The sequence below is a fragment of the Haemaphysalis longicornis genome, unplaced genomic scaffold, assembly GCF_048455015.1.
Source record: "Haemaphysalis longicornis isolate Haplotype H1 unplaced genomic scaffold, Haemaphysalis longicornis Haplotype H1 scaffold_7, whole genome shotgun sequence".
Taxonomy (NCBI): domain Eukaryota; kingdom Metazoa; phylum Arthropoda; class Arachnida; order Ixodida; family Ixodidae; genus Haemaphysalis; species Haemaphysalis longicornis.
This window is the reverse complement of record NW_027526422.1, coordinates 171,894,790-171,907,442: the sequence shown is the minus strand read 5'-3', so window position 1 is coordinate 171,907,442 and position 12,653 is coordinate 171,894,790. Positions and strand designations below refer to the sequence as shown.

At 46.9% G+C, this 12,653-nt stretch overlaps 1 protein-coding gene across 1 annotated transcript; it reads left to right on the top strand.

Moving 5' to 3' along the window:
- Positions 1-11,885: 11,885 nt before the first annotated feature.
- On the top strand, positions 11,886-12,445 carry LOC144146660 (uncharacterized; the record flags this gene model as incomplete). The annotated part of the gene is made up of 1 exon (XM_077678592.1): positions 11,886-12,445. A coding segment is annotated over one exon (471 nt), but the record flags the coding sequence as incomplete, so codon positions are not given.
- Positions 12,446-12,653: the final 208 nt, after the last annotated feature.

Sequence of the window (12,653 nt, the reverse complement as noted above, 5' to 3'; positions counted from 1 at the left end):
ATGCGTTGCATCTACACAGGGTTCCCCTCGCGGGGAGGTGGGCGCAATTTTTCACTTGACTGCGGCAACGAAGGGCCGCAGATGAAGAATTCTCCGAAATTATACGTTTTTCGGTCAACGTTCAATTGCAAGCGTTGCCGACGCGCAGTATCCACAGTTGAGCGTTAATCTGTAGCTTCCTTTATTGTACTTTTCCCGCATTGTTGGTATAATAAGTACTAACCTTATTGAACAAATACGTTCATATAACCGGCCGATCAACCTCAGTAATCGTTATCCATACTGTGTTGTAGATGTAGCTTGGTAAATCATAACTATATGAATTTCGCGTCATAAGTTATATTGAAACCAGCAGAATAGGATTTAATGGTTCCTCGAATTATACCTTTATAGGCTAACACTTTTCGATTAGCGGCTGGAGACTTGGAGCCTTATGTTTTTGTGTGGTTAGCTAAAGAGGAGGAGGAGGAGATAGCCTTTATTACATTAGGAAGACACTAGGTCATGTGGGGGAAGTGGGAGTAGAGGGTGGGATATTCGAGGCTTGGGACATCTTGAAAATAAACCGTTCAAGTTGAAGCTGGTTGGCTCCTTACGAAGGCGGAAGAGGCCACGTGGGGTGAGGATAGCAGGCTCACGGCTCTATACTGCTCGCGCTAGACCGCTTTCTAGAGAGTAGTGCGCAATTAAAGTCAGCGTGGAGGGTTCCAGTGTTCGAGGGTCGATGTATGAGGAGGAGGCATTTGGAGGAGGCTTGAAGATAACGCGTAAATTTTGGACAGTGCCAAATTAGGTGCTGGAGATTGGCGGGTGTGAGGGAGGCGCAGAAGGGACATCGAGGCAGCTGGGATGGGGTGTACCATTTACGGGATGTCTCTGGGGTTAAGCTAGCATTTGCAAAATATTTGTTCATAAAAATTTCGGCTGATCTTGGGAGCGGGGGTAGAGCAGATAAAAAGCCGGTTGGAGTGAGTGTATTGAGGCGGTCTTTTTTGTCTTTGTTGTACCGTAGAATATGTATGGCTGGCGGTAATGACTCAGGAGGCGGAGGAGCCAAGTCGGGTAGCAGCGGAGGACTGGAGGTTATACACTCCCGTGCAGCCGAGTGAGCTGCCTCGTTCCCCGGTGAGGACTCCTCGTGTCCAGGCGACCAGTCGATGCGAAGATGGATGCCGCTAGATTTTAGGATGGAGATCTTATGCAGGATTTTGTTGGCAATGGGATTGGTTGATGTGGGACTTTGTAGTGTCTTTAGGGCTTCGAATGAGTCCGTCAGGATGCGTATTTGTGATGGGACGGAGGAGTGAAAGTCGAACATGAGGAAGTCGATGGCTTGAATGATGGCATGGAGTTCCGCTTCCAGAATGGTAGCACATGGAATATTAAGGGTTCGTTTGCCTTGGATGGAGGGGAGATCAGGTGATGTCCATGCGGTGCCAACTAGGGAATTAGCTATGCTTGCGTCAGTGTAAATATCAATTTCTTGGGGGCGTTTACTGTTCTGGAGGGCGTTGATGCGGGCTGCGCGGACGGGGTGGGCGTTACGCGGGACGGGATGGGTGGCTGTAGAGTCCGTGACAGAAGGGCGGTTCCAGGGAGCCAAAGGCGGTGGGATGTCGTTGAGTTGTAACGGCTTCAGATTGTCCCAGGCGATGATGGAGACACCTTGATGAGTTAATGAGCGTTTATGAAGGGATTGATGTACTTGCTCTTGAATGATATTTTCCAAAGGGGGAAGAGCAACTGCAGCTTGCAGGTTCTCAAGACAAGTATGTTTGGGTAGTCCACTGATGGTGCGAAGGGTGGCTCTGTGCAGATTTCCTTTACGGATGCAGGCTTGTAAGTTCTGCGCCAAACGCTTTCTTAATGCCGGCAAAATGTTGCTTAATTATCACGCATCTAAATGTTTACATTTATATATTGTACTGTACCCAGCCGCAGAAGCTTTTATGGTTGCCTCTTTTTAGCTTTAAAGCAAATTCTCTCCGGTAGCTGGCAGAAGACAGCCGTATGGTTCCAAGTTTGTAGACTTAGAGCTAAACAACGGCCCATTGCCAGCCAAATCTTTCTCTGTATAGCTTTAGGACGAACTCTTTCCTATAGCTGGCAAAAGACAACTGAATGGTTTAAAGTCTGTAGACTTGGAGCGAAACAACGGCCTATAGCCGGCCGAATGAGATTTTATGGCTTTCTCTCTATAGCTTTAGGACGAACTCTTTTCAATAGCTGGTAAAAGACAGCTGAATGGTTTTGAGTCTGTAGAGTTAAAGCTAAACAACAGCCCATAGCCAACCAAAAGAGCTTTTGTGGCTGCCTCTCTCTGCTTGAGGACATATTTTTTCCAATAGCTGGCAAAAGACAGCTGAATAGTTTCAAGTCTGTAGACTTCAAGCTAAACAATGGTCTATAGCCAGCCAAAAGAGCTTTTCCGTGGCTGGTCTCTAGAACTAAAGCCATACATGTTTCTTTAGCTGGCTAATGTAACCTGAATAGCTGTGACTCTATACACTGAACACATTAGAATGTTCTATAATCGTATAAAGAGAACTGTATGGATTACAGTCTTTAGTTCAGGATGTATAAAAACTTCAATAGCTGGCTACCGCCTAATTTATGCCTTTTTATGGGTGACCACAAAGACCCATTGGCGGCCATAGCTCACCATACATTTTTCAATAGACGCCCATAAGGCATTTTTGTATGGATGCCTCTAAGCGGGCGTCTACGTGGCTCTGAGGCTCGAACAAAGAGCTCAGATATCAGCTAATTTAGCACGTTAGTAGGGCTCAAGTTGTTCTCGACGCGGGCCGTCAGCGCGCGCGATATGTGTGCATTAACTTTTATGTCAGCTTTTCTGCATTGTTTGCAGTGAACACAAAACGACGCTGCTTGATTGACTGCGTTCTGTTGACAACAAGCCTTTCCAAAATCAATAAAATGTACTGCGACGCTCTTTGATACCCACGTTATCGAAAACTACTCCGTATAGGAAAGCCAGTGTCACATAGCTAATTAGCGAGCAATAATACATCTACCCGATTCCAAGCGGTTTTTCCTCCTGAACACCAATAGTGCTGGAAAACAGCAACCGGGGGACCAGCAAGAAGGCAGGTCTTTCGGTGAACTTGAAAAACTATGACAACGAAAACATAAAGAAAGGTAACACTGCGGATTTTGCCGATACTGCAATGCATAAGTTTAAACAAGAATGCCATTTAAGTATCAATACATAGAATGCACAGCAGATGCCGCGTGGTAGATTTAGTTCTCCAAGTTTTGTCGTTCTCCTTCTTAATGACACCCACTCAAGTATTTCTTGAAAAGAGGCTTTTCGTTTTGCTTGTGGGATTTAATAGCCGGCAAAAGACGAAAATCACAAACGAACTTCTAAGTAATAACTGCCTGTGTAACATGATGTGTGCAGTGTAAAATGTGACGCAGTCGGTTAGCATTATGTATGTACCGCATCACCGCATACCATTATTACCAGATTCTAACGCGCACTTTTTTTCCGAAAAAATAGGTCGAAAAATCGCATGCGCGTTAGAACCGGATACAAAACCGAAACTGCCTAAACAGCGGAAATTTCGTCCCGCCCATCGGCATCGCCATCACGAGATGGCGCCAAAGCTTTTAGCAACGATTTTTTGGACGCAGCAAGCCTAGGCGCCTAGGCTTTTCTTTTGGCGTTCACACAAATCGTCAAATCATTTCACTTGCGCGCTTGAAAACAGCAATGGCAGCAGCAGCTCCCACGCGTTCAAAACGAGTGGTCGGCTGAAGCGTGCACCTCTGGAGAAGCTCTCGGGATGGGCGTGCGAGGCGTGGGCCACGATCCCATCGACCATGGCTGAACGTTCGTTCAGAAGTGTGGCATCGCGAACGCGCTTGAAGGCACCAAGCCGAGATGTTGTGGTCAGCGGAGAGCGACGAGGAGCGAGGTGAGAGAGATTACTTCGGGAAATAAATCGCCAGTTTCTCTCGTATTCGTTTGTCTGGGTCACAAAATACCGTGCGCGTTACAATCGGAGGTACAAGTTTTTTCGGTTTTTTTGCCAGGAAAATCGGGTGCGCGTTAGAATCGGGGGCGCGTTAGAATCGGGTAAATACGGTAAGTAACGTGGAATAACTGCCTTTTTCGCGACAGGCTGTACCCATTTATACTTTCCTATGAAGAACCTAATATTGGATGGGTACTTCACTCCACCGAGAGGATGAGTGAGCGTTGAACAAAAGCCGCCGTTTCTGTGACACTTCGTAAACTAAATGCACAACACGTAATAGCCTCAACAAGTATTTCGCAATGAAGGTGCTTATCAAAGCACCACGAATTTTTCATCACTATAAAAGTTATGGCTTCGCCCGAACTTCAGAATAGGAAACAGAACACGTTTAATCCTTCTGAAATTAGAGTCAGTGGTGATTTTGTACTGCACGCTTCAAATGAGCAAAATACGGTGTTCACGGAAGCGGTTGCACAACAGCTCCAAATGGGTTCCTGCAATTTCTTCTTTTCCCTACTCTATCCGTCTCTCGCCATTATTAATGCTTTGTAGGCGCTGGCAAAGAAGGGGGATTTCGTTTTCTGTCGAAGGACATCACTAATTATACGTCTTAGCTACCTTACAAAAGTGCACTGCTTGAAGAATTTTCATAGATATCGGCGAAGTTTATTTATTTTACGCGCAAGTGCATCTTCGGCCAAGAAGCACCTAATATATATGCGGATCATCGTTCCAGTTGGCGCACGAAACAGTGTATACTTCGCTGCCGTGCACCAGTTATGTGGAACAAGACACGAGCAAAAAATATACAAACTCACTCTCCACAAATGTTTACTGGAACATAAGTGGAACAGTAACTGGAACCGCCGACAGCTCATGACCCCATTTCTTCGGTTCCTGATAAAAAAAAACATAAAGAGAGCAAGTTGACGCTTCCAGATAAGATCCGCCTATACGTCTCGTTCCAGTTATTTTTCGTTGGGATCCACATAAAATATGTGGATCAAACATTTTGTCTGAACCTTACATGGAACCAGGTTAAGAGTGCAGGGCCCGGTCTTAGCCCGACCAATTTTTAAAATATGAGGGTCAGTCAGGACCAATTCCGACAGAATTTAATGAAATAAGCCCGAGGCCACCAGTCTGTTTTCACATATCAGCCCAAATACGACAGACTATTAATAAGAGCGCCAAACAGATTGCTGTCTTTTACCTAGAAAGTAAGGCTAACACGAGTGTGTCGGCTTGAAATTTCCGACCTTGAGTGACCTTTGCACAAAAGAAATATCTCATTTTAGAAGAAAAAATTTTGAGAATATTGGCAAAATATGCACTTCGCTTGCGTCAGTCTCCGTGCTCAAGGCACGATTATCACCCGCCGTGGTGGCTCAGTGGCTAAGGCGGTGTGCTGCTGAGCACGAGGACGCGGGTTCGATTCCCGGCCGCGGCGGCCGCTTTTCCGATGGAGGCGAGAAGCGAAAAACGCCCGTGTGTACGAGATTTCGGCGCAGGTTAAAGATTCCCAGGTGGTCAAAATTAATCCGGAGCCGTCCACTGCGGCGCGCCTCATCGCCTGCGTTGCGTTGGCGCGTTAAAACCTACAACCAATCAATCACAACGATTATTTCTTTGAAAAGTTTGAGTAAAGCGCATAATCTTTCTAGTAATATACTTCTTGAACAGATGTTGCACCATTCATTATTCCATTCGATTCTTTTCACCGAGAACATTCCTTCATGTAGGTTTTTTTTAACAATAAACTGTCCACCGACTCTTCTGTCAGGCCCATCTTGATTGCGTTATGCACTCGTTTTCTCGCCCGCTCCCTCCCCTTATGCTAAGGGAGACTGTGTTTCTTTTGTTTTCTTCGGGGCTTTTTAAGTGCACTACGTGTTTATTTATTTATTTATTTATTTTGCAGATCCATAGTGACTTTAAGCTCCGGTTTTGTTAATTGGACCTGGAAGATGAGGGAGGAAACATTTTGTTATCAACAATTTAGAATTTCGCGGCGCACCACTGCAGCGCTTCAGGCACTGCCCAGGTCGGCTCGAGCCGGCACGGCTCCAAATTTTTTTTTTTTTGAGGCACGAGCCCTACCCGGGCACGAAGAAATGGGTTCTGCCCTGCTGGTACAGCAGGAGCTTTCACTTCGCCTACGATCAGCTAACGCCCTAACCGAGAGCAGAAAATCTAAAAAAATGTCTTTTTTTTTCATTTTCAGCATTCCTGCGGGGTGCAGTTGAGAAACCTTTATTGTGCGCTTCAACCCGCCGCGGGCTCAGGCTCGCTGCTCCTACCATTCATAGACCCTCCACCAATTCTGACACGGAACTACTATCGCCACTGCGCGCAATTTTAAAGAAAAGCTTTACTACTTACACCCAGTGGGTTCGTGGAGGATGTGCAAGTTAACCTTTTGACAGGAGACACACCCCCGGCGACAAAACCCTCGAAGCGCCTCGCGTGATTCGCCGGACCCTCTGTCGGCGCTGCCCACAAGGCCCCATTTTAAGTCGTTCTGCTCACATCGCACCTGCTCCCGTCGCGGCGGTGACGGAGTGGCCGATCAGCTGATGGACAGCCGACCAAATCCGCAGTTCCCCACGCATGCGCCGCTGGCGCGTCTCGGGCGATGTGACTCATCTTTCGCCGCGTTCGTCGAGAATGAAAGCGAAGCCGGGCTTCCTCCTGTGAGCGTTGCACGGGGGCGAATGGTTTTGAGCCGTGGTCGGCAATACAGCTGCATCAAAGGTTAATCGAGTGAATCCACCACTCAACCAGACTAAGCCAAGCTTTTGCTTTCCATATCCAAGGTTAGCTCAGCTAAGCCGCCTCCATTTTTTTAACGGTATCGCCCACAATGTCACACATCATCGTCATGATCAGCAGCAGCGGCAGAAGCAGCAGCATTCCCAGGTCCACTCCAGTACGAAGGACTCTCCCATTGACCTCTAACCGATTTTGTACTGCGCTGCTCGAGTCCAGAGTTTACCCCCCAACCTCAATTTCTTTAGTTCGTGCCCGTCCCTCTGGTTAATGGCCTTTTCCTTCATCTAGAGCGCTCGCTTAGTGTCCTCTCTGTTACCCTAATTGTCTACCGTTTGTCGGTTCGGTTTGTCGCTCGGCCCAAGTTCATTTATTTTTCTTTAGTTGAGGTATGATATCCTCTACTCTATTTAGTTCTTTGATCCAGGTCGCTCTTTCGCTGTCGGTGAGTGTTACTCCTAACATTATTCGTTCGATGGCCCACTGAGCTGACCTAGGTTTTCTTTCTAGTCTTAGTGAGCTGCCACGTTTCATCTCCGGATGTCATGAGCGGCATCTACACTGATGGTAGGTTTTTCTTTTGAGTGGCACAGGTAGCTTAATTTTCGTTACTTGGAAGTGCTTGTCGAGGGCTCCCCAACCCATACCTATTCCGCACCGCATTTCACAGTCGTAGTTGGGGTGAGATAGTTATTTCCTTTCTTTTAGTTGTTTTTTTTTTCGTTTACTTATTCTATACTGTTGCTTCCTAAGCTGAAGAAGACGTTTTTGGCATGGTTATTCGTTATTACTTTAGATGAATTGGTATTTATGTTTAGCCCCATGGTCGTGTTTTCTGATTATATCTCCCCAAGCATTGTTTGCAGGTGTTCTGCGGTCTCACTCAGCAAGACTATGTCGTCCGCAAGCCTCAAATAGCTGGAGTATTCTCCGTTTATCTTTAAACCTGTGTTGTCGCAGTAAAGCTTTCTAAACACCCCGTCCAAACATGCTGTGAATAGTTTTGGAGAGGAGGTATCTCCTTGTCTTACTCCCTTACGGATCGGAATTTTATCGCTTTGCTTGTGCAGGGTTACCCTGGCCGTGCATTTTTTAAATGTGACTTGTAGAAGCCCTATGTAGGTCTTCTGTATTCCCTGATCTTTTAGTGCTTGTTGCACGGCTGCGGTGAAAACCGAATGAAATGCTTTCTCATGGTCTACAAATGACCTGTAGAGGGGTTTAGTGTATTCTGCGGATTCTTCTATCACTTGATTGACAATATCGATGCGATCCATGGTTGATCTCCCTTTCCTAAACCCAGCCTGCTCTCTGGGTTGTTGTTAATCCAGGCTGTCACCTACGCGGCAAACTATAAATTTGGTAAACCGCTTCTAAACAACTGAGTGTATGTCCATAATTCTTTAGGTCCTTGCTATCTCTGTTCTTATGAATCAGAATAATGTGGATGTTTTTACAGGCTATGGGCACTTTTTGAGTCTTCCAGTATTGCTAAAGTAGTACAAAAAGTCTTTCCAGTGCAATGTACCCTCCCTATTTCAAAAGACCCACGGTTACGCCTTCTTCACTTGCAGCTTTTCCTCTTTCCATGACTTACTCTTGATGAATTACCCATGACTTACTCATGACTTACTCTTTTCCTGAGTTACTAGTGGGACATCGCAAGTTGAGCTTGTACTCGCAACAGTTTCACCTGGTCTAACGTCGCTTGCATACAGCCTGGTGTAGAATCGTACTGCTACCTTTATTACCTCGTCCAATTGCGCGTAATGTTACCTTGCTCGTCTCTGAGTGCGTCCTTTCGTTATTTGCCGATGGCTATATTCCTCTTACTAGCTTTCAAGCATCCCCCTATTTCCAACGTTTTATTAATCACTGCCATGTTATATGCACAAACGTCGTTTCTTTTACTTCTGTTAATCAGTTTCCACAGCTCGGCTAACTCTGTCTGATCTGCCGGAATTGACACTTTCAAGTTTCAGATGTCACGCAGTTCCATGTGTTGCAATGTGACACTGTGTTGCAACATAAAGATTGTAACGCTGGGGCAGCAACGTCAAATAGGAAGTAACATTCGGCAACACAGTTATGCGGCGGTTTCAGTATATAGCCTGCATTCATGCAGCTCTTTCTATGAGCAATAAAAAAGACGTTCCATACAGGATTGCAAATGACGCTAATTTTTATATTACAAACTAAAACTCTGGGGAAAATTAAATTTACCGGTGCGTAGTGGTCACCCGCACGCGGATAAAAAATGGGTAATGTTCACACCTGAAATTTATTTTCCGGGCCTGAGTTAATTTCCACGCTTTTCGAAGACATTAAACCACCGCAAGTTATCCAGTTTTGAATATTCCCCGCCAACTAAGTGCAAATTTTCCGAAGAACCGACCCAATTCTTATCCGTCCGATGTATTTGTTGCCCTCTATTTCGAAGTATTCCCAGGCCATACTGCGGACACCTCGAAATCTTGACTGAGAGTGGAACAAAAATTTCGCCGCCGCGGACCGTTTCACAAGATTCCTGCGATGCTGCTGCGCTTAAGTCCCTCGATTTTTTTTCTCGTTTCGCCGCGCCTACCACAAAGCCGATGTTTTATCCGAACGCGAAGTCTGAGCCTAGAGTCATATCAACTTCGTCAAACAACCCTGTAGCTTTCATGTGACGGTAGAGACATGCGCAGATGTACAGGGTACTACTAGAAGATAGAGGTGTGTCGTGCGGGGAAAAACCCAATGGAGAGCGCGGGTCCCTTTTACGATGAAAAAAAGAAATGGTATGGAGCGCAGGCGCTCCCCAGAGAACGCCTGTTGCTTCCAGCACCACCTATAAGTTTTTAAACCAAACTCAACAGTCAATTGAAGTGTTTGCGTAAACTTCATGCCATAAAATAAAGAAATAACACTTTTCGAGGTAATAAATAATGACTCCATTCTAGGACCGAGTGTGACCGCTAAGCAGACCAGCATTACGCAGTTCTTTTCTGCTAAGTAAAATTGCAGAGCCACAAAACCCAGCCGGTCAACGTCTCTTGTAAGTTTTTTTTTTCTCTTTCAAACCTTTATGAAAAGCAAGATTGGAAGCTGCTGTTTAAGAGCGTCTAAGTATTATAGCGCCTTTTTCGCGAAGAAGTCGATATTTCATGGCAATTCGCGCAACTGTGCTTATCTCTAAAATCCGTGTATCCCGAAATATTTCCCGGTTTTCAATACTTAAAGTTAACGGGAGATTACTGTATTCCTTTCGTGAGAACAGTGTATTTTTGTCAATACAAAACTACTTTCCTCTCTTTTAAATTTTCGCTAAGAAGAGGCCTTGGCAACGGCCGCTCACACTGTAGATTTCCTTCCGCTTTCAATGCCGCAACGATCCCCGGAAAACAAGCACCAAGTGTACCGTGCGGAAGCGAGTCGCATCGTGCAGGAATTATTGCTGCCCGCTACAGTGGAGATAAGCATCAAATCGCGGTACGTGACAGAGACCCAGTTCGAAGTTCCTCACATCCCTGCCTTACCTTCTCTGCAGCCATTTACTAAGGTATATAAGCCGCAAAAGTCTCGGCAGCAAACACACTTCAGTAGCAGTCGCCGTTCAACGAACCATAAGAAATGAACGCCCTGGTAAGCGCGCAACTAAACTAGGAGACCTTTCCTCTTCCGATAATTAGTGTTTTCTTTTAAAGCTACAACTAATGTGCCCGTATTAAGTTCCAGCCAGACAAAAACTCTTCATCGAGTCCCGTAAAGTGTTGGGAGGCTAAACTGTAGTGCCTTTGTGATTGGCTCTGACATTTCTAGATTTATTACACGTAGATGTTTCTTATTTTACTGCTCTGTTTATCTGTAATATAGATTTCTGAAATTTTGTAATTCAGGCTTCAATTTGTAATTCAGGCTTCTTTTCCCTTTCCGGCAAAAAACAATGCGAACAAAAATTCCCCGCATTTCCCCGAGGGGAAGAATGTGAAAGTGCGAATGCACGAGTTGAATTTGCGCGGTTCGGTAATGTTCGCGAAAGAGAGATCTCACACACACACACAACTACAAAGAAAGAGAGATGCATTTATTCACAGACACCTATTTGTGTTGTCGTTGTACTTGATTGCTAGAGCGGATCTGAGCTTTGAAATTTCGTGTCAGTACTCCTTTAAGCGAGTGCATTAGCCCTTCTCACGCCCGATTCCTGGCCAATCCCCCACGTGGGTATGTGCCATGTCAGCGGCCAGGCAGCGCGCGCCCATCTCCCCCCGTTGACAAGGAAGACGAGGAGATTCCTGGCCAATCCCCCACGTGGGTACGCTATGCGGACATCGCCGGTGGACGCAGGTTCAGGGTCGCTTAAGAAGTGCATCGCACTTAAAACACGCCAGGAGAAATGGCATAGAAGCTGCACGGAGATTTCTTTGGGGCCCGTTAGGAATAGGAAAGAACACGGATCACATTTATAGCCGCAGCCGCAGAGCCGCATTGTGACTCTCCCCGCCTCTTCTCACCTCGTTCGCGTAAACAGCCTGTCTTGGCGGAATAGATGCATGATGTACTTTGGCCGTACATCGCCCCTGGAATTTGGAACCCATGCGTCAGGGTATCATAACCGCTTTCCTAAAATGTCCCATTCGGGCACCTGATCCCCCATATACGTAGTGGTGCGTGTAAAATAGTCGAGTGCACTCACTCACGCTGCGTCACTGTCAGCGCGCCCACGACGCACCGGTTTTACTTACAAGTGCTTCTTGCAAAATGCTCAGTGTGCCGCGCAAAGCAACCTCCCCCCCCCCCCCTCCTCTTGTTTTCACCGCTGACATGTCATGAACAGAGCGCCAAATTTTCCCAACTGTATGCACTCGTAGCGTACAGGGATGCGTTGCTCTCGCGAAGAATGCCGCTAAGCGCGGTCAACACTTCGTTGCCGTAGAAGCTAAGGAACGTCGCGTATTACCCGAAGCTGTGGCCTCGTCAAATATTGTTGTTTGTCCTATACCCTGTTTTTATAAAGCTTTCTTGAATAAAAAACTGCAGGGCTCAGTGATAATTTTTCTTATGCTTTGATATAACTGATATTTGCGTTGCCCTAACACCTTTCGGTGTTTTGTTTTCTTTTGTCTCCTTCGTCAGATCTCCGGACTTGTACTCTGCGCCTGCTTGGCCGCAGCCTTTGCAGGCGGGATTATTGGTGGCTACGGTGGCGGCTTCGGAGGCGGCTACGGAGGAGGCTATGGTGGAGGCTTCGGTGGAGGCCTCGGCGGCGGTGGTGTCGGCGTCGGAGGCGGCTACGGAGGAGGCTATGGTGGAGGCTTCGGTGGAGGCCTCGGCGTCGGTGGCGTCGGCGTCGGAGGCAGCGTCGCCCTTATTAGCGGAGGACCTGGCTACGGCAAAGTGGTGGCGGGACCTGCATTCCTGGTCAAGACTCTGCACCAAGTGAACAAGCTTCATGGTGGAGGCGCAATTGTGGCCCACTCAGGCCTCGGGGGAGGATACGGCGTCGGCTACGGAGGCCTCGGCTACGGCGGCGGATATGGTGGCGGCTACGGTGGTGGCTATGGAGGTGGCTATGGTCTCGGCTACGGCATTAAGGGGTAATTTTAAGCCAGCGTTGTAAAACTTCGAAGAATAGAAACCACCGCGCAAGTCCTTCACGAGAAGTCAGGCGCTATGTTCTCACCACCGAATGTAACTCCAGGTGTTCGATCCACAGTCCAGTCGGCGTGGAAGTGGCGCAGTTACGTCCGACCTTCAGCGCTAGTCATGGATGCAATAATATTTGGAGAGAGAACTTCGGCCGCAACTCCATACACATTATGCCTGATCATTACGCCTCTCTCGCGCTAGTTAAACGCTCGAAAGGCGTTTAAGAAGTTTTTTCCCGTCCTGTTGTGC